Source organism: Lissotriton vulgaris, chromosome 3_1 (genome assembly GCF_964263255.1).
Source record: "Lissotriton vulgaris chromosome 3_1, aLisVul1.2, whole genome shotgun sequence".
In the NCBI taxonomy this organism is placed as follows: domain Eukaryota; kingdom Metazoa; phylum Chordata; class Amphibia; order Caudata; family Salamandridae; genus Lissotriton; species Lissotriton vulgaris.
Window position 1 is genome coordinate 523,974,193 of NC_141689.1, and position 21,444 is coordinate 523,995,636.

The 21,444-nt window shown below is 41.4% G+C and overlaps 1 protein-coding gene across 3 annotated transcripts in view; it reads right to left on the reverse strand.

The window, feature by feature from the left end:
• Positions 1-21,444, reverse strand: part of HEXB (hexosaminidase subunit beta) — a 266,121-nt gene that overhangs the window by 34,139 nt on the left and 210,538 nt on the right. Inside the window, exon 11 of one of the 3 annotated variants that reach the window (XM_086960781.1) lies at positions 6,881-7,055. The exons of 1 other annotated variant lie outside the window; for it this stretch is intronic. In XM_086960781.1, coding sequence (XP_086816907.1) covers positions 6,881-7,055 — 175 coding nt within the window. Of the gene's footprint in view, positions 1-6,880; positions 7,056-16,735; positions 16,911-21,444 lie in introns of all 3 variants that reach the window. One more of the 3 variants, XM_086960779.1, reaches the window with a different exon arrangement.

Below are 21,444 nucleotides of genomic sequence, written 5' to 3' on the forward strand. Positions count from 1 at the left end.
GTCTAACCATCCAAGCCTGCCAGGTTATGTATTCCTTGTCTGGAGTTTGAGTGACAGGGGCTAGGGTATTCTAGGAGACAGGGTGAGTCAGCACAGGGCTGAATAGAAAGATCTACATGTAGATGGGTGGTAGGAGTTGCACCTGAGACCTGAATAGGACTGGGCCTACCTTTCACAATGCTGGCTCCACCTCCTGTGGTGCGTCTTATGACCCTGACCTTCACCATGAAAAGAAAGAAGGAGTCCTGTCAACAAAATGCTCCAGGACTGACCAGAACTGGTTTGGACTAGGCAAAGGCCTCTCTACCTTCAGAGAACAAAGAGAAACTGTGTATAAAAAGGGAGACCCAAACCCCAGAACTTCAGATCAGAATTGCCGAGATCAGAAGGGATCAATCAGCTTCCATTGGGAAACCAGAAGAAACCTCTGCTGAGGAGAGGAACCAGAGAGACTGAGGAGAGACTATCCCTAAGTGTGAGGGATTGGCCTGCCATGGTTGCCTTACTGCCAAAGAGAGGAGAGAGGAACTTTGTGTGTACTTTCATCAACTTGTGACGGATCATCAAGAGCTTAAGAGAGAGCTTGCCCCCTGACCGAAGTCTCAGGACCAGTAGACTTCACCGACCTCTGTGCATCGCTTCTGGAAACGCGGTTTCAGTCGCTACAGAGGAAAGGGAGCTGTGACCGACCCAGACGACCGGCCCGATGGATAGACGGCACCGCCAGGAGCAACGCCCGCATCTAGCAACGCAACCCTGGTCTCACCGGCCGCGATGTTCAGCGCCGCCGCCAACGAGCTGTGGCTTGAACTGTGACCTGTGGGCACCGCACTTCGCACCGCCTTGCTTCACTGAAACCGAACTGGTCTGACCGACGTCAACTCCCGCCAACTGGCACCGCCCTGCAAACCAACCTGCCAGCACCGCATTGAGCAACGTCTCGCCCTGCAACGCACAGCCTTGGTCTCAACGATACCGTCTGGACAACATCACCGAGTCGCTGCCTGCACCGCATTGAGGACACCGTGCCCTGCACCACTTCCATCTTGCAGCGGAACTGCGACGGTTCCCACACCCGGCTCGCACCCTCGTGCTTGCCGCAACTACTAAAGGTACTGTGACCGAGTCTGTCCCACTCTGCTGACCTGTATCGACGCAGTCAGCTGGAATTACGAGATGCTGTTGTGTTAACATCGTTGTAGCCGGAGGAGGCTACCGACTCGTAAAGATCTTTGATTCGAGTATTTCTAACAAGAACGCTATTTTTGATAACCGTATTGTGGATCATTTTGTCGTTTATGGTCTTGCGATAAGTCTATATAAATATATATATTTTTATACTACAACTTGAGTGGTGTCCATCTGTATTGTTGTCACTGGGTTACTGTATGTGTTCACAAATGCTTTACACACTGCCTCTGAGAGAAGCCTGATTGCTCATGCCAAGCTACCGAGGGGGTGAGCAGGGGTTATTTTAGGAGTGTACCCCCCTACCCGGACTAGATGCAAGAGTCCCTATTTGTCAAAGGTACCTACCTCTGCCAACTAGAGACCCCCAAATCTAACATTGCCCTTGCTAGCCTGGGCATTGTTGGCTGGATCCCTGGCCTCAAAAGCATGGGGTTGGGGTGGAGAGGGTTCTGCTACTGAGGTGGTGGCCCTTCTCGTGGTCTGTTAGCCTAACTCCATCGGAAGCTTTAATTGGTGGAATTGTTGGGGATACTGCTGAGGGGCTCAAATGCTCAGGCAGTACGCTGTAGCACTCCAGTGCCAAGTCTGTTGATCTCCAAAATGACCAGTTCCATCCAATGACACCTGGACATCGGATGGTCAGGTGTCATTCATCAATGCATGGCACGGTAGCACCACACTAGTACTGACCACCCTGCCTAAACAGTTGGTAGTGTCCAGTCTTGAATGGATGACCTACTTCGAGGCATCATGGCCATCCTGAATGATCTGTGCAAGGTCGGAGCGGAGTTCATTGGGGATTGTCAGCAAGATCTTTCCAACCATGTCATACAATGCATGCGAGTATTGTGGAAGGAGACAGCTACCATTGACAGAACTGAGAGCAAGACTACCTGAGGAAATCCTCTTTTTCCCAAATGTCTCCATATGTGCTGCAAGTCTAAAATTTCAGTCACACAGCTGAATACTTCAGCAAATTAAGTGGTTTCTTCTGCCAATTGACCTATTGTGAGAGGAAGGAAGGGCAATGTGGATAGGATCATAATCCAGTGTCAAGATAAGTATCCAAGCCACTAGCCTCGTAAATCCATAAGGAGATTATCATCATGATAGTGGGATGCATCTTCCCAGTCATCACCACTGTCATCGCCCAAGCCATGTTATCTAGGGTCAGATTCCGAACCCAAAAAGACTGTGGAGTGCTTGTAGGTGACTCTTTGGTAGAGGGTACGTTCTGTCCCAAGTCTGAATGAGGTTTGACAAAGTTAATGAACGTATCCAATTCACTTGGGAATACAGTGACAAATGCATCCATTATTTGGATGTTGAAATACACAGACAACCCAATGAGTGGTTCACTACAATCTACCGGAAACCCACTGATAGGAATTCTACTCTACATTATAAGAGTTTTCACCGACCCAACCTGAAGAACAATTTACCTTATGCCCAGTTATTAAAGAGTGAAGCGAATCGTATCCAGTGAATCAGAATGCAAGAAAGAACTCAATCACTTTGGAAAGACTCAGAGCACGTGGGTATCCCACACCCGTTCTGGATCTGGCAATGGAGAGGACAAACAAATGTGTGAGGTCTGAACTACTCAAACCCAAACCCAAAGAACCTTCAGACCGCATGGTTGTGGTTTCCAAATACTCCAAGATGTCCAAACAGTTCCAATACATCATCCGAAAACATTGGCCCATATTAACTATGGAACCTGACTTTCACGGTCTATTCAGCCAACCCCCTATGTTCGCTTTCACTAGAGGACGCAATGTGAAAGAAATATTGAGTCAAACCTCTTCTACCGCAATTCCTATTGTTTACACGGGCCTTAAACCTTGTTACAACTGCAGCAATTGCAGTAACTGTATCCCTGGGAACAAAACCACCCACCCTATGAAAGGACATGTTATAAAACTCAGAGTGAATGCCACATGTAACAGTAGTAACGTCATCTACATGTTGAAATGCCCCTGTGGCAAATGCTATATTGGACACACCGAGAGAAAAATCAGTGTGCGTATTCTTGAACACAAAAGTAACATTCGTACACAAAACTTAAAATCCAGTGTGGCCGCTCATTTTCTAGAAAACAGACACAGTGTGGCTCAATTGAAATTTCAAATACTCGAGCAAGTCAAAGTCACTGGGAACAATAAGAATACCCTTCTCAAAAGAGAGAACTTTTGGATCCGCCTTATGTCCACCATGGTACCCCATGGACTTAACGATTGCATGGAATTTCTATGCTACCTGTAATGTATTGTCATGTTTTATGGATTTTGTTCTCACTCTCTTCAGCTATGTTTTCCATAACGATGTGTCTTCCTTTGAATGATTCCCTCCTTTCCAATATGGCCACTTCCTTTCACCTTCTTTGTTAGCGGTTTCTTTTCTTTCTATGTTCGACTCTCAGTCCTCTTTTCATGTCTTTGCTCCCACACGCTTTACTTCACTCCGGCCCAGCGACTTCGCTGACTGATCTCTGACTACGCGGTACTCCGCGAAGTTTTTCCAACATAGTCTTGATGTAAGTACCCGGCTTGGGACTACTCCCGACCCCGTTTAAAGTTCTCCACTTGGGTTCCGTTGGTGTTGCCCTTATCTTTTATTCTGCAAGCTCTTATTAACCCTTTTCAACTACTTTTATCTTTCTCTCTTACACGAGTACTCACACATGTTAGATTTTTCCCTACACGGTGTGATATCCTTTCAGCCTTTCTCTACGTTTAACACTGACCATTTTTCGAATTTCCTTGTACACCCTTAGACAGGCGTCTATCTTTCTCTTGCACTCTTCTTTTGAATCACACTGTTTGTTTGAATGCACTTTGTTTTTTTAATGACACCCAGATACATTATTGAATTGTGCTTTTTGGATTGTTTTGTAGAGTAATACCCTGAAGAAGGGCGTGGCCCGAAATGCATCGGGATTTGTGATAATCTGCTTTGAAAAGACTTATCTAATGATGGAAATTTACTTTTGGATATCTTACTTTGATTGAATCATGAAGCAGTAATTTCAACAACTGTTGAATAAACAGTGAATACCGAATGAACAATTTGTCGTTTAATCATCATCACCCTCTTATGTTTTGAATGAACTAGACCCACGGGTCCTTCTTGTTGTGCACAGAGGTGCTCTCTCTCAACAGAGTGAGCTTTGTATGAGTTCCTTGGATTTCACACTGCTTGGCCAGACAGTGTTTCCTCTTGTAGCACACTACACATGTACAAAACGCATCACCTTGAAAAACCTAAGCTGTGCGAGCTCCCCCTTCATTTTAGTTTGACAAGTTGTGTCAGGACGGGACTTGCATGGGTCACATCAGTTGAGATGGTGTCTGATCAAATTCAGAGATGCACAAAATAATCATATCCTCCTTTGGCATAGATATAGCAGGAACCGGCGTGGATCTTGTCACCAGCATTGAAGTTTGGTTGGGTGTTGGCACCAAAGTTCCACAAACTGTGTTGGTTTAATACATTTTGAGAGACCAAGGTCATTTAGCTTTGGGTCTATTATGTCTAAGATAATACCCTCCTGCCTGTATCGTTATGAAAGGTTTGATATGAAAAATCAGGCTGAAGTAACTGATAATATAGGCTTTCATACTATGGATGGCAACAAATGCCAACACTATCTCCGTGGTAGTGTTGACTGGAGCTGGGAAGGATCACATTTCAACTAAACAATGGTCAGCAGTTTGAGAAGTCTATCATCTATCATAAGCTCAGTTTTTCAATGTTTACCTTAAGCAAGGGAGCACCCATACCCTCCCCGACCTCACTTATGTACGGCAATGGGCCCTTAACATTTGGGCTAAAACGAATGATGACATCTTGGACAATGGGGAGAGGATGTTGGCTTACGACTAGAGCGGTTGACCTCAAAGCTGGAGAACCGGGTTCGAGTCTTGGCAACGAAGCTCAACATCCTGTGATTCTGGGCAAATCATTTAATCTCCCTGTACCGATCAAAAATAAATGTATCCTTGTGTGACGAAACTGGTGCTCATGTAAAGCGCTCTGATACCCGAAATCTTTTGTCTAGATTGCGCTATATAAAATTCTAAAAAAAGTTTTTGAAAAAGAGCAAAACCAGAACTCTATAAATGGCATTCACCTGCGTTTTAAAAAGTAATCAAATTTATTGTCAGCCTAATGGAATAAGTGTATTCACTTATTTGTCACATCGTCACTTGCTTGTAATGCCAAGTGATGCAGTATGCTGCATAACAGTAGCATAGCTGATTATCCTAAACAGAGGAAGAAGCTGATGTGTTTAACTGTTGTCATCTGAAAATCCACTCTAGGACGTGCAAATATGATCACGCACAGTATGATTTCAGGTCCATTCTCGTCCTCTTAGTCTGATATCCAAGTGAAAAAAAGTTACTCAAATCCCCAGGCTGCCCAAACATAATATCCTTTGCACTGATATTGCCTATCACCAGTGTTCTTCTAGTATTTGGATTGTCAAGAAGGAATTGTGGATAGGAGTAATAAGTGTCCAAATGTTTGTGTATTGCTCCAGTTACAGACAACAGGTTTAAGAATGATGGAAGGATAGGGTTGAAAGGAAATCATCAAGCCTTCATTCTTTAACAAAAATATCAAAATAAAGTTGGCGGTTCAGACAGTGGCAGAATTCTCTCTGTACCGCTTTAGAGCAGAATGCAGGTATAGGGCATTTGCAACAGCTCTAAATCTATATGAGACAACATACACTATTACATCATCTGGTGCTGCTGAAAATACATTTTCCTCTATCCCGTTGCATGTGCCTGTTAATACCAGACTTCTTAGAGAAATGATTTGCCTTACAACCTTTAAAAAAAACTTGTGTAATCGTTAGAATGATGAAGTCAGAGAACTGTGTGTCCAGATACACAGAGCTCTTGGCAAACTCACCCGCTGACCCTTGTTAAACCTGCTCACTGGCATCCTGACTGGACAGAAGGGAATAGAGGGCAAAGCAATGTCTGTTCCATCACAGAAGCTCATGATTTAGAGCTTCCTGGCCATAATGCACTGACCATACACCTGATATAGAACATACAGGCAAAAGAGGAAGGCCGGAGGCACTTTCATCCTGCTCAGGAAGCAGGAATACAAGGGATTAAACACAGACAAAAATAGCGCTTGCCATTACTGATAAATCACAAGACATTTTTGCGAAGCGTCCATGTTCAGATGGAGAATAAAAAAAGGTAAGTACATGGGAATGTTGCCTTGTATGTTAAATACATTAAAAAAAAGAAAGAACAGTTTTACTGAATTCAGATTCTTTACAAAAAAAATGTAAAACAGTGTCCTACCTCTGTGGTGAGGACTTACCTTAATTTAGTGAGACTACGATAAGCAACAGAAATTAGATCGCAATGAACAGTTGCATGCATTTCAAATATGCATTATAAAATCCACCACAACAATCATAATGTTCGTAATTATGTATACTACACAACTCAAAGACTTCAGAAGAAATACCAACTACAACAAAAATATAATCTTTTAAAACGTACATATTCCATACTTGGATAAGTTAACTAAAGTAAGTACAGTCGAGTGTGCTATATAAAACTAAACACTGCAGCATAGAAGAAATACTGCACTGAAGAAAATTCCCTCTGCAGATCATCTTGAAAGAAAAACCTTTCAATTCAGTGACGTTCAAACACACCATTGAAGTTGGTTGGTTCAACTGCGTAGATCTGGTGCCAGTCCTGACCATATGAGATGAAGTTTAGGTACCATGGAGCAGTAAGGATGGCATGATATCCAGCAGATGTTACTGCTGCCAATTCTTCTTGATACTTGGCTTGTATCCAGACTTCAATTATGGTATCCAAATTCAGCTGAGGAATTTAAATATACACCTACATTATGTACAGCTGCCACAAAAATCACAAAAAAAGAAACAGCTGCTAATGGTCTATGGTGACGGAAGTTTAACAGTAGCACTGATAAGCAAATTCTTCCATAATCAACTTGTCCAACATTTTTGAAAATCAAGTCCAATTAAATGGAATCAGTTGGATGTACAAAATAGTTTATCGAAGAAAAGGCTAATCGAGCTAGTAGGGAAGTAAGAGCTGGGAGAGAGGTAAGCAGAAAGAGGTGTTTTGGACTAATGACAGAACCCAGAGTCTGACCACCAAAGTAAAAAAGATATAGCAACATTATAGTCTGTAAATCAGGCTATTACTGATACTGTGAGATAATGGCTTTCAGAGTAAATGTCTATGTATGGCATAATGTGTTGTAGTGAGGAAGATGTTCATATCCGAATATCCCTCTCAAACCTTGATATGTGAAAGGATCTAAAAATGTAGGAATGGTGTCCTATTTTCTAGATAGTTATGCTTTAGTAGTAGGCACTGATAACTTTAAATTGATCGACAAAATAATTTTAACCTGGATAGTTACAGATGTCAGTTTAAAAAATGCTAGTTCGAGAGGCCAAAATATACCTGTATATATCCCCAAAACCTTAAAGGCACAGAGTTCACTCTCCAACAAAGGATTATAATACACAATTTTAATCTTTCTAGATTTTAAATAAGGGAGAGATTTCTAGAGCAATTGAGCAACACAAATCAGAACAAGAAATATCTATGCTTGATGGTGAAGGATATATCTGATGATCAACATAAAGTCTTTCCCCAAGTTGATCGATAAACCGGTTATTGGAATTAGTTTATATGTTACAGAGGCAGATTACAATATCGTAATGATGAATACCTATTGGTGGGTAAAACACTGGCTTATTTACAAAAGAATTACATTTGAATATGCATGTTTGAATTGTTGATTTTGAAGGTGGCTCCTGTGGTTGTGTTGATAGATTCTGCAGTTTACCATTGCAAGTGTTATTTTCTTTTGCAATGAAAACTTGCAACCAATTAGCAATTTATAGGCAATTAAAGGTATCTTGGAATCTTTGTCCCGTAGTTTGTCCTTTTTGTTAAGCATTAGCAATAGGTACTTGAGATTCAAGCAGAATAAGAAAATTGGGAACACTCACTATTCTAAGTCTTTTTATTTTGAAATGTTCTGTATTTTTCAAAGTGTCTGCACACATTCTATAATAAGGGGTCTCCAACCAGTAGCTGGTGAGCTACTGTAGCTCTTGAGCAAACTCGGAGTAGCTCACCTGTGTGCAGCCCAGCTTATTACATTAGAAAGATTTTGCGTGATTGAATTAATATACATATAAAGAAATTCATATTATACTGCACTAATAATATTAGTAGCTGTTAATGTGTTTCATTGAACATAAGTAGCTCTCAATACAGAAATCAATTTCTCTTCCATGATGCTGCAAAATAATGTAATCCATAATCCCAATGGAGTAGTGCACTGTGCAGATATTAGTAGTAGTACCCAGAATGTAGGATTTAATAAAAAAATGTTTTTTTTATTAAATCACCGACATATTTCCTTGTTTCCCACAACTAGCAAAGGTTATGCTGGTGCACAGAAACTGAACATTACTAGAACAGTATTCTGTGGTGAAGCGAGCAGTAGTAGAAATTTAAAAATGTTGTAATCCAGAGGAGCTGCTGATCTGTATAAATAGGGAAGCGTCCACAAGATAGTGGAGGTACATCAATGTTTTTCTAGCTGCCATCATTTTTTATTTATTTTATACAATTTATTAAGCGCGCGAATACCCAAGGGTGTCTTGGGGCTAAAACAGAAAATCGAGTAAGGCTAGGATTGTATGTGATTAGCAGGGTCTATTGGTTGAATAAACAAGTTTTTAATTGTTTCCTGAACAGAATGAGTGTGGGAATGCTCTTGAGTTGAATGGGGAGGGTGTTCCACAGTTTAGCCATGGCTATTACAAAGGATCTGTCTCCCCGTGTCGCTTTTCTTGTTTTGGCTATCTCAAGAAGGTTTGCTTTGGCAGATCTAAGAGTGCAAAGTGGGCTGTAAGGACAAAGGGAGTGTTTTAGGAAGAGTGGGCCTTTTTCATGGATCGTTTTGAAGGCTATACAAAGAGTCTTGAATTTTATTATTTGCCTCACAAGTAGCCAGTGAAGTTTACGAATAATGTTTGAAATAGGTTTAAACTTAGGTGTTCCAGGGACAAGTCTGGCGGCTGCATTCTGAACCAGCTGGAGTTTGTTTAACACCTGTTCTTGAGCATTAAGCAGGAGAGCATTGCAATAATCAACTTGGGACATTAGGAGAGTGGAAATCAAAGTGTTAATGGTGTTCGCGGGGAGATTAGGTTGCAATTTTTTGATAATTTTTAACGTGAAGAAAGAAGCAGAGACTATAGAGTTGGCTTGATGTATGTAGGAGAGTTTGTTGTAGAAAATCACTCCCAGATTCCTGACCTTGGTGACAGGGATAGGTGGAGGTCCTAGATCTTGGGTCCACCAGGTAGGGGACCAACTAGGAGTGAGCTTACCGAAGACCATGACTTCGGTTTTGTCCGAATTAAGCTTTAAACAGTTTTTGCTCATCCAGTTGCTGATGGCGGCATTCCCCGTTGGAAGTTAGTGGCTATTTCCAGTCCGTTGTTATTGATCGCCAGGACAAGCTGCGTATCGTCCGCATAAGAAGTAACTGCTAGGGGATGAGCTTTGATGATCCTCGCTAAGTCCGCTACATAGATGTTAAAAAGTGTTGGACTCAGCGAGGATCCCTGGGGGACACCACAAGGCAGGGAGAAGGAGCAGGAGGAAAAACCGCCCATAGAGACCGATTGTTCCCGGTCAGCTAGAAAGGAAGAGAGAAGGGAAATGGCATTCGTGGAGATTCCGGATTTTTTGACACTGTCGATCAGGATGGAATGATCGAACGTGTCAAATGCTGCGGAAAGTGCATTATAAGCACTGCTGCACCTCCTCTGTCCAGGATCATTCTGATCTCATCAGAAGCTTTTATTAGTGCAATCTCCGTGCCATGACCCTTTCTGAATCTGAACTGCGAGTCATCAAGACAGTTGTTAATGTCTATGAATTCGGAGATCTGGTTATTCATGATTTTTTCTATAATCTTAGATGCAAAAGGGAGACATGCTATTGGTCTATAGCTCGTGACCTTGGATGGATCTAGGGTGGTTTTCTTAAGAAGAGGTTTGATTACTGTTCTTTTCCATATTATGGGGTAATTGCATGAAATAAGCATGGCGTTGAAGATGCCAGCAAGAGTTTGAGAGATTATAGCGGGATACATTACAATAAGGAGCTAAGAGGGAAAGAAAGGGTACTGTAGGGATAGCCCTCCACTCACTAAGCATCAATACAAAAAATTCCTGTACCCTGAGCTTGGATTAGTATTCATCTAATGAGGCATATCACTGCGCTGGAAAATGTCCAATTTTAATTCTTACGCAATCGCCTACTGGAATTTAAAGTTTAGGCGTTTATCTTCAAATGCCACAACCATCCAAAAACAAATTATTGTTTCTTTAGATATAAAAACAGTAGAGGAGAATCCTAAACCACTTTTCAACTCGACATGGCCACCAGTAGCTGCTCAGCTGAGACAGTCCACCATCCCACACTTAGAATGAAACACACATACAAAAATTGTGTGGTGAGGGGGAAGGCACCTCACGGGAGAACACCCTCGGGCCGTTTGGCTGATGTTTGCCAGATTCTTGCCCCTTTCTCATCATCGGTCGCCTTCTCTCCTCAAAATAAAGTGTCCAAACAAACAAAACCACAAGTGTTGTGTATAAACAAACAGGTGCAAGACAAAACCATCCAAGGAATCACTCCTAGGTACAGAAAACGTGATTAGAAATCAGCAGACACACCAAATTTACAATTTTATTATTAGTTATGGTGTGCGCCGATAGATTTAAAAAAGTTGGTAGCTTAGTATCGCATACCAGTACCCATAGCCAAATAGGCTCCAAATGGCTATGGGTACTGGTATGCGATACTAAGCTACCATCCTTTTTTAATCTATCGGCGCACACCATAACTAATAATACAATTGTAAATTTGGTGTGTCTGCTGATTTCTAATCACGTTTTCTGTACCTAGGAGTGATTCCTTGGATGGTTTTGTCTTGCACCTGTTTGTTTATACTCAACACTTGTGGTTTTGTTTGTTTGGACACTTTATTTTGAGGAGAGAAGGCGACCGATGATGAGAAAGGGGCAAGAATCTGGCAAACATCAGCCAAACGGCCCGAGGGTGTTCTCCCGTGAGGTGCCTTCCCCCTCACCACACAATTTTTGTACGTCTGTTTCATTCTAAGTGTGGGATGGTGGACTGTCTCAGCTGAGCAGCTACTGGTGGCCATGTCGAGTTGAAAAGTGGTTTAGGATTCTCCTCTCCTGTTTTTATATCTAAAGAAACAATAATTTGTTTTTGGATGGTTGTGGCATTTGAAGATAAACGCCTAAACTTTAAATTCCAGTAGGCGATTGCGTAAGAATTAAAATTGGACATTTTCCAGCGCAGTGAGATGAAGATTATAGCGGGAGCCAATTTAAGTATTGAAGGGGGACAAGGATCATTGGGTGAGCCAGAGTTGATAGTCATCATGAGTTTATGAACTAATTCTGGCGAGACTTGATTGAAGAAAAAAGTGGGTAGATTGGTAGGAAAGGGGTCCAGTGTGGTGTGGGAAATAGTCGTGTCGTCAGTAAGTCTATTAAATTTGGAGTAAATATCACAAACTTTTTCTTGAAAGTACGTTGACAAGGCATCGCACATAGATTGAGACGCCTCTTTAGAGGTTGATTTGTCCTGACCTGTGAGGTGAGGGACAACTTGGTAGAGTTGCTTAACCTAGTCCTGAGCCGATTCAATTTGGTTGTTGAAGAAAATACTTTTCTGAGTAATAACCATATGTTTATATTTTTTTAGTTTCTCTTTGTAACAGATTTTTTCATGGGGGTCGTATTGGTTACCCCACTTACATTCTTGCCGTCTATAGCTTTGTTTTTCTAGCCTGAGAGACTCATTAAACCAGGGGGCTGAGTTAGATGCTCTGTTGGTAGAACATTTTTTAGTGGGAACAGTAGTATCAACTATGCTTCCAAGGCAATTGGTGTAGGAGGTGGCTGCGGTTTCAGGATCAGACGGGTTATATCTTGCATTGTGTATAATTTGTTCTTAAAATCATCGATATTGATATTTTTCCATGATTTGAACGTGTTGGAATTGCAGTAATTCGTGGGGGGAGGACTAGGAGGGTAGATGTTGAAACAGACGGCAGAGTGATCCGTCCACGTGAGGGCCATTATTTTCTCTATGGAGAGAGATTTGAGATTGGAAAAAATTCTGTCTAATGTGTGTCTTGCTGAATGCGTGGGGGAGTAGACAAGTTGACTTAGTCCTACTGCATTCATTTCGGTAAGGAGGGCGATCGTATCGGGGTCTCCACTAAGATCTAGGTGGAAATTAAAATCACCAATAATGGGGAAATTGTTTTCCCCGGCTACGGGCTCCAGAAGATGACTCAGAGAGGATAAAAATGTTGAGCGAGAGCGAGGAGGGGGGGGGGGCGGCGGTAGAGCAGAACACCTCTAAAGGAGCTGGAGTAGAGAGTGACAAATGTAAAGTTCATAGCGTCACATGTGTTGATAGTTATAGGCTCCATTCGCAAGATGAAGGTGTCGCGGTGTATTATCGCTATGCCACCACCTTTTTTAGAGGTCTGTCAAGTTTGATGTTGGTAAAACCCTCCGGCGTGGCCGAGGTAAAGTCGGAGTCACGGGTCTTGTCACCCCAGGTTTCGGTGAGGAGTAAAATATCCAAATTCCAACTTTCAATGCAGTTGGCAATTTCTTACCTGTGCTTAGGGAGGGATCTAACATTTAAGAGAGCAGCTTTGACGGTTTTAGTAGATTTGTTGTAAGAGGAGTTGGCGGAGCCTAGTGCGTGAGGGTTATCCATGATTTGGAAGGGACAGTGCGGACAGGTATAAGGAGAGTAGTTTAAAAGACGCAAGTCTGTAGCGGTACAGGTAGTATTGGTAGTGTTGATCATATGTCGTCATTGCTATGCCTTCTGCAAAACATGTCAGCAATTGAAAGGTTCGATACACATCAGTCTGAGCCTTGCGCTTTAAGTGGTGGCACGCTCTTCATAACCGTAACTTAACAAGGCTGTGGGCAGCTACTGTGGGCTATTGATATACTCCTTTATAGATTATCATACAAGAGCAAAAGGCCACCCAAGATCCAGGTGAAACCAAAACCTTAAGAACAATTCTGTATTTTATCAATTCATGTGCAATCAGCCATGAAAGTGAGACGTACTATTGTATATCTTAATCAGAGCCACTAAAGTGTCCATTGGAAAACTAGTTCTGAATAATTGTGATTGCTATCCATACTTCACATGCAGGAGGGCATTCACATCAGGCTGAAAAAAAGGCTTAATATGTTTTGCACAAGTTGAAAGAGATGATAGCAACTATGAATGTGAAGCATGAATGCCACACAGACTGGAATGAACAGCATCTGAACATGGGGCATAGATAACCTCAACCAAAGTGGCAACAGTCCAGTACACAGTGAAGAAAATATACAAAGCTAGATAATGTGTTAGGTGTGTTAAGTTAGGATATAAATGGTATAATAGCCATTCTACTTTTAATGCTGAGTTTACTATCTATAAGCTATGTGGTACATTAAGCCGCAAACAGGAGGGTTTCTAAATAAATTATGGTCATATGACATTCGTGGAAAGAGAACCAAACTGTCAATCGATAGCAGTGCACTATAAAATGCCAGGCGCCTGCCTCCAGCTCACTGCATTGATACCAAGGGCATTGGAAAGTAGTATGAGGCAACTGTTTGTAACACTCTACTACACTGGTACGGTGATAGCTTTTTAATTAGGAAATGGAGCGCACCAGAGAGGGATCCATAGGCAACTCATAACACCTTACACATCCTCCTTATGCATACAGGGAGCCACTATGGATCAGCCAATACTGGAGTCATGTGATTATAGGGAAGGCTGTGATAGTCTATTCCAGAGTGGCAGTTATCTTGCAACATTGCAATTTTTTATATTACATTTGGAGTTCCCAAAAAAGACACCAACATATAACAAAGATAACACTAATGACAAAATAGACAGCATTTGATAAGGAAGAAATTGGTAGGGAAACAATTTTTTTAGTCACTGCAGTAAAATGGCCTATCTTGAGCACATTTTTATCAGGGGTAGCATAGAAACGCAAGAGCATAGCAATGCTAACAGCATTTCCAGAAGTTTGTTGCATTTGAAAATACATTAGCTCAGCTTCCAAATATCCTGGAGCTTGACATGCTTCCATCTATTAATATCTTCACTTTGGATTTAGCTTCAAGTCGCTCTGACTACCCGTTGCCGGAGGTCGAAAATATTGTGAAAAGGCTGGACTCTATAATTGACTTGGGGTTCAGGAAAAGTATAGTTTAGGGTGTGATCTATATAACTGTATCAAACTAAGCCACAAAATCAAACTAGGCAAATGTGGGCAAAAAACACATAAAATTAGTGATGAAAGTACAGCATCTGTAGGACCCTACACATACAAAGAGAATGGGCTAAAACACCTGAAGGGGGAAGTTGTACTTGGGTGTTTGAGAGAAATGAGGAAATCGCTACTATTCTCCAGAGAGAATATTTAATATTTGATGGCAATTAATAAGATCATAAGTGTCTGATAAAGGCTTTTCCAGAAGCTGTGTCAATCTAGCATACGTGCAATGAGAAATTAATGCAATGCATCATGTAATTAATAGCACCACAAAATGATACAAGTCCGGGCATGGAAAGGACGCCTTCACTTTGTAATGGCCAATACTCTTTCAAGAAAGGGGAACAGGTCACTGCCCTGCCCAACTCTTAATTCAACATCAACCCAATGACAATCTCAGATAGAAAAGGATCAAAAAATAATATTCTAGGTTGCTTGTTGACTGATAGACCCTGTTTTTTTAGAGAAGTGATATTATTTGGTGGAGGGTGTTCAAAGCCTCCCAAAGAAAAAGCGACCAGGCACTCTACCAGATTGAAGCACTGCACAGCTAACCGGTTGAAGATTCAGGTGGAGAGGAGCATCCTGGACTAATACCAGTCGTCCTACGACACAGATTTCAGTACTGTCCTGTAACCACTCCAGTTGTGGAAATAGATATTCTAAAGGCAATAACTGCATGAATTCCAGGGCCACCCATTCTGAAAGATTCATTGGTAAGGTGGACCCCCAGAATAGTACACAAACCCACAACTCCCTCTTATCCTCTCCGAAGAACCTGGAATAAAACTCCCAAACCACCCTCATCATAGGAACACTCTGTGACCTCTAGATCCAACAGTTTCTACAGCTTTACTAGAAGTTCTTAAATGAGGCAGGATAGAAATAGAAAGATTATGATGCAGAGGAAGATGGACCAGGAAGCCCGAAGCCTTGGCCCATCACTAGCAATGTCCTTCTGTCCTGGACAAACATTAGGGAAGAAAGGTGGGGGTACATCTTCCTTCAATAAAAGATGGATGTTCCATAATCCATTAACTGAAGGAGGCTGCTCAGCTTGCACTCATGAGTGCACTGTGGCCGCTTATTGGTTTAGGAGTACCATAAAGCTTCCTCTGTTGTAACCTATGCTACTTTCCTGTGCCAATTTTGGCAGTTACAAAGCATTATAACCCTTGAAGGTAAAGCATCTTATTGTAACAGAATGACTCCATTCAATGCAAGGGCATAGACGCAGAATAACAAAAGAACACACCAAAAAATTTAATTGTTATGGACACAGACATACAGAAGAGAGACGTTGTGCTTATGCTCTGAAAACAGTATGTGCTACTAGTACTAGCTACCTTTGGAAAACGGACTAGCATGGTTAGTCAGGAAACTAAAATCAGCCTTGTGAAAAGGAACACAAAGAAATGTTCAAAGTAGCTCCACACTGCTGTAGACTGTGACAAGAATGGGGCAATGTGTATGTGATGGGGTCTCATCCATCCCTGAAACCAGCCCCATGGTCAGCAGCCTCATGGAAATGTATCAGAGTGGTGAAGCAGCCAGACCAGCACTAAAGATATGTTTAGAATAGGACTGTCAATGGTATAGACTTGAGTTAGGAGAAGGTGGAAACTGGGTAGCTATATACAAAGCCTATAAATAGTCAGGGACCGACACATATTGGGCACAAAGACATTCGGCCGTTGAAATAGATGAAATATATAAGGTGCAGATGGTGCTTGATGCACGCGCCAAGCTTAAGATTGGGATTTTTAACACTTTATTGTGTGAAGTATGACCCAGTAAATGCTCTGTAACCAGAACGTTACATAAACCTGACTTGCTTACCATCATAATAAAAATAAAGCATTACCTTTGAAAAATAAGGTTTTAAATTTAAATCTTAGTAGTGTCACCGTTCGAGCATACATATTACTAATGAAAAACCCCAGACCTGGACCAGCTCAGAACCTCAATTTCGTGTGGAATTCGAACACCTGGTTACATAAAAACAGCAAACAAGCCAGGAACATTAGTTCTTGGAGACCATGACTATTAAATGCAAATGTATTCACGCAATTTGACAGAAACACACCAGTGAAGTTGGATGGCTCAACTCCGTAGATCTGCTGCCAGTCCTGACCATACTTGATGCGGTTTAGGTACCAGGGAGCAGAAAGAAGAGCATGATATCCAGCACCTGTTACAGCTGCCATTTCTTCTTGATAATTCTTTTCCTTCCAAACTTCAATTATGGTATCTAACTTCAACTAAGAAATTGAAACACACATCTGGATTACACACAAAATCAACACAAAGCATACAACAGTATTGTATGAAATCATAAAGGGGGCCAAAAATCAGAGATCACATGTCACATTAGTAATGCACAGCCATATATTTTTTTAATTAGTTCTAGCGCAATAGTATCTATCGATTGAGTAGCTGGTGCAATTGAATGAGAAAATAGTGATTAGACAAGGATGAGTCAGGCTGGGTTAAACTACTAAAAAGAATAGCTGCCAAAAATGAAAGAAAATTAGGTAAAGCAGAAAAATATGAGACTATAATGGGACTGGCAAGTGAGAAGGCTAATTTGGACCCAGTTCAAAATATTTATGTCTGAAACTCAGCAATGTTATGTTAGAGTAATTGGAAGATTGTTTATTTCAAACTTCCCCAAATCTGGACAAACTTTATTCAAGACAGCGAACCGACCTCCATTGTGGCGACATTAAGTTGTCACCATTTGCAGGTTTTTTTCCCCACACAAGTACTGTGTGCATGCCCGTTTACAGAGACTCGCATTTAAGTCTCTAGATCCAAGTTGATGTTGAAACCAAATATTGGGTGGATGTTCTACAAGTATAACTAATTCAAATGTATGAATCACTATGGATACATGAAAATGGCAAACGACAAAGCATATGAGGGTTGCAGAAACGTTAACATTTATGGCATCATTGAAAATAAAAACAGACTAGCTAATTAATACAAGGAAATATAGTGGATATTTTAACTTGATCAATATTGGTCCTACTGTGGAATCATATGATAAAAAATGACATACTGTAAAGTAATAAAATGCTTTGGCCCGTAGGTCTGTGTTCACATACGTAACAAATCAAACAAGCATTTGCAATGCAATGGGTCTCGCATTAGGAAAGTTAGAGCTATTGGTATTGTAAATGACATTTTTTATTTATGTGCTGGTTTTGAAAATAGCGTAATTAATAGCTTTGTCATTTACAATGCCAATAGTTCTAACTTTTGCAAATGTGACACCTATGGCATTTGTAATGCAATATGTGTTGTATTTAAGTGACTTAGATGTATTGATATTACAAATAACAATGGCTTTTAATTTTTGTTTAATAATTAATACTTAAATACAAGTTATTGTAATTTATAATGGCATTAGCTTAAACTTTTGTAAATAACTTTTGTGAAGATTATGTTCAGTGTATTTTATTGTGACGAAAATCCAATAACAGAAGTGAAATATTAACATCTTTTTGTGACATTTGTAATAAAGCTTGAAACATTGAGAGAACTTAATTGAACCAGTTGCTGTTGAACAGTTGCACAGATTGATGCTGTTGTGGCGCTGCGTGATGTTGTGGTGTCGACGAGTGATGCTGTGGCGTTCAGTGATGCTGCGATAGCGCATAGTGATGTTGTGGTGCCCCTGAGTGATGCTGTGGTGGTGCTGAGTGATGCTGTGGGGATGCGATAGATAGAGTGAGTGCGATAGATAGAGGGAGGGCGATAGATAGAGTGAGGGTGATAGATAGATAGAGTGAGGGCGATATATAGATAGAGTGAGGGCGACTGAAAGAGAGGGCGATAGATTGATAGATAGTGAGGGCGATATATAGAGAGGGCGATATATAGATTGATAAAGTGAGGGGAGATAGAGTGAAGGCGATAGAGTGCGGTCGAAAGAGTGAGTGCGATAGATAGATTGATAGAGTGAGGGCGATAGATAGAGGGCGATAGATAGAGTGAGGGCAATAGATAAATAGTGTAATTATGTGGCGTGTAATTATGTGTCACTGAGTGGTATTTGGAGTGTATGTTGCATTGAGTGCAGTGTAATTATGTGGCGTGTAATTATGTGGCACTGAGTGGTATTTGGAGTGTATGTTGCATTGAGTGAAGGGTAATTATGTGGCGTGTAATTATGAGGCACTGAGTGGTATTTGGAGTGTATGTTGCGTTGTGCGCAGTGTAACTTTGTAGCATATAATTATGTGGCACTGAGTGGTATTATGAGGAGTGTATGTTATATTCAGTAGAGTGTAATTGTGTGGCGTGTAATTATGTGGCACTGAATGGTATTGTTTGGAGTGCATGTTGCATTGTAATTATGTAGCATATAATTATGTGGCACTGAGTGGTATTGTGTGGAGTGTATGTTGTATTGAGTACAGTTTAATTATGTGGCGGGTAATTATGTGGCACTGAGTGGTATTTGGAGTGTATGTTGCATGGAGTGTATGTTGCATTGAGTGCAGTGTAATTATGTGGCATGTAACTATGTGGCACTGAGTGGTATTTGGAGTGTATGTTGCATTGAGTGCAGTGTAATTATGTGGAGTGTAATTATGCGGCACAGTGGTATTTGGAGTGTATCTTGCATTGAGTGCAGTGTAATTATGTGGTGTGTAAATATGTGGCACAGAGTGGTATTTGGAGTGTATGTTGAGTTGAGTGCAGTGTAATTATGTGGCGTGTAATTATGTGGCACTGAGTGGTATTTGGAGTGTATGTTGCGTTGAGTGCAGTGTAATTATGTGGCGTGTAATTATGTGGCACTGAGTGGTATTTGAAGTGTATGTTGCATTGAGTGCAGTGTAATTATGTGCTGTGTAATTATGTGGCACTGAGTGGTATTTGGAGTGTATGTTGCATTGAGTGGCATTTAATTATGTGACACTGAGTGGAATTTGGAGTGTATGTTGCGTTGAGCGCAATGTAATTATGTAGCATATAATTATGTGGTACTGAGTTGTATTATGAGGAGTGTATGTTGTATTCAGTAGAGTGTAATTGTGTGGCTTGTTATTATGTGGCACTGAGTGGTATTTTGAGCGTATGTTGCATTGAGCGCAATGTAATTATGTAGCATATAATTATGTGGTACTGAGTTGTATTATGAGGAGTGTATGTTGTATTCAGTAGAGTGTAATTGTGTGGCTTGTAATTATGTGGCAATGAGTGCTATTGTTTGGAGTGTATGTTGCATTGTAATTATGTAGCATATAAGTATGTGGCACCGAGTGGTATTGTGTGGAGTGTGTTGCATTCCGTAGAGTAATTATGTGGTGTGTAAATATGTGGCACCGAGTGGTATTTGGAGTGTATGTTGCATTGAGCACAGTGTAAATATGTAGCATATAAATATGTGGCACTGAGTGGTATTGTGTGGAGTGTATATTGTATTCAGTAGAGTGTAATTGTGTGTGAGGGTGCAGAGTGTGTGAGGGTGCAGAGTGTGAGGGTGCAGAGTGTGTGAGGGTGCAGAGTGTGTGAGGGTGCAGAGTGTGTGAGGGTGCAGAGTGTGTGAGGGTGCAGAGTGTGTGAGGGTGCAGAGTTTGTGAGGGTGCAGAGTGTGTGAGGGTGCAGAGAGTGTGAGGGTGCAGAGTGTGTGAGGGTGCAGAGTGTGTGAGGGTGCAGTGTGTGTGAGGGTGCAGTGTGTGTGAGGGTGCAGAGTGTGTGAGGGTGCAGTGTGTGTGAGGGTGCAGTGTGTGAGGGTGCAGTGCGGCATTAAAAAGTATACTGCTTCTGTGTTTGCGCTCAGACATCACTGTGCATTTCATAATAGTTGTGGTATTTAATATCATAGTGCTGCTATATCAATAAATGCACATCACTTGGGGTATACTCTATGCATCAACATAAATAGTAAAATAAAAGATCTATAGGTTGCAATGCGTAGTGTGCTCCGCACTGTTTGAAATAAGTAAATTTAAGAATGAGAAAGGAGTTTTTGAATAAAAAAACGTTATAAATAAATAAAGTGTCCCTGAAGCGCTGATGAAGGATGTACAAAGAGCGTCTACTAATAAATGTGTGAACACGAAGTAACAATAAGGAGCCAGTTAGAAAAAAGGGTACAATACCGGCAACTAGCAAATACAAGTAAAGGCTTCATAAATTAATGAAGCGCAATAAATAAAACCGTCTGTAACCGAAAAAAAGTACAGGCTCCATTGATTAATACAGTGCAGTCAAGTGATGTCCTCGCCCAAAACACGCAAAAACATGCGCTTCACGAGTTAACAGACTCGCCAATAGGAACAAACGGTCTGGCCTAGGCAAGGTGGTGTGATGGGAAACAAGGACTGGACAAGAAGGGAGGGGTGAAGGCCGGCAAGAAGGGAGGGGGGAGTGCCAGCAGGAAGGGAGGGGGTGGCAAAGCAGCTGGGGTGTTGCTTGTAAACAACAAGCTCTGGCATTGGGCGGGGGAGAGGATTCCTTTGAAGTGTAAACCAGCATGATTGCGGAGAGAGGCTCACAGGCTGACAAATAGTGTTCGATGTGCACGCGTTCGCACACATGCACTGTAGGCAATCCACCTGGAAAAGCCTTTGGGTGCATTTTTAAAGCCCCTACATAATATCTCGCCAACAAGCATTGCTAAAGCAATGCCTTAAGCGAGACCTAAAAAACCCTGTATTAATGAATAATGTTTGTGCAGCTTACATACATCGGTGTACTTAATGAAGCTGAATCGGCAGAAGGATCTCAAACCTAGACCGTGAATACCAATGGAGAACACCCTCTCTGGGGACAAAGCAA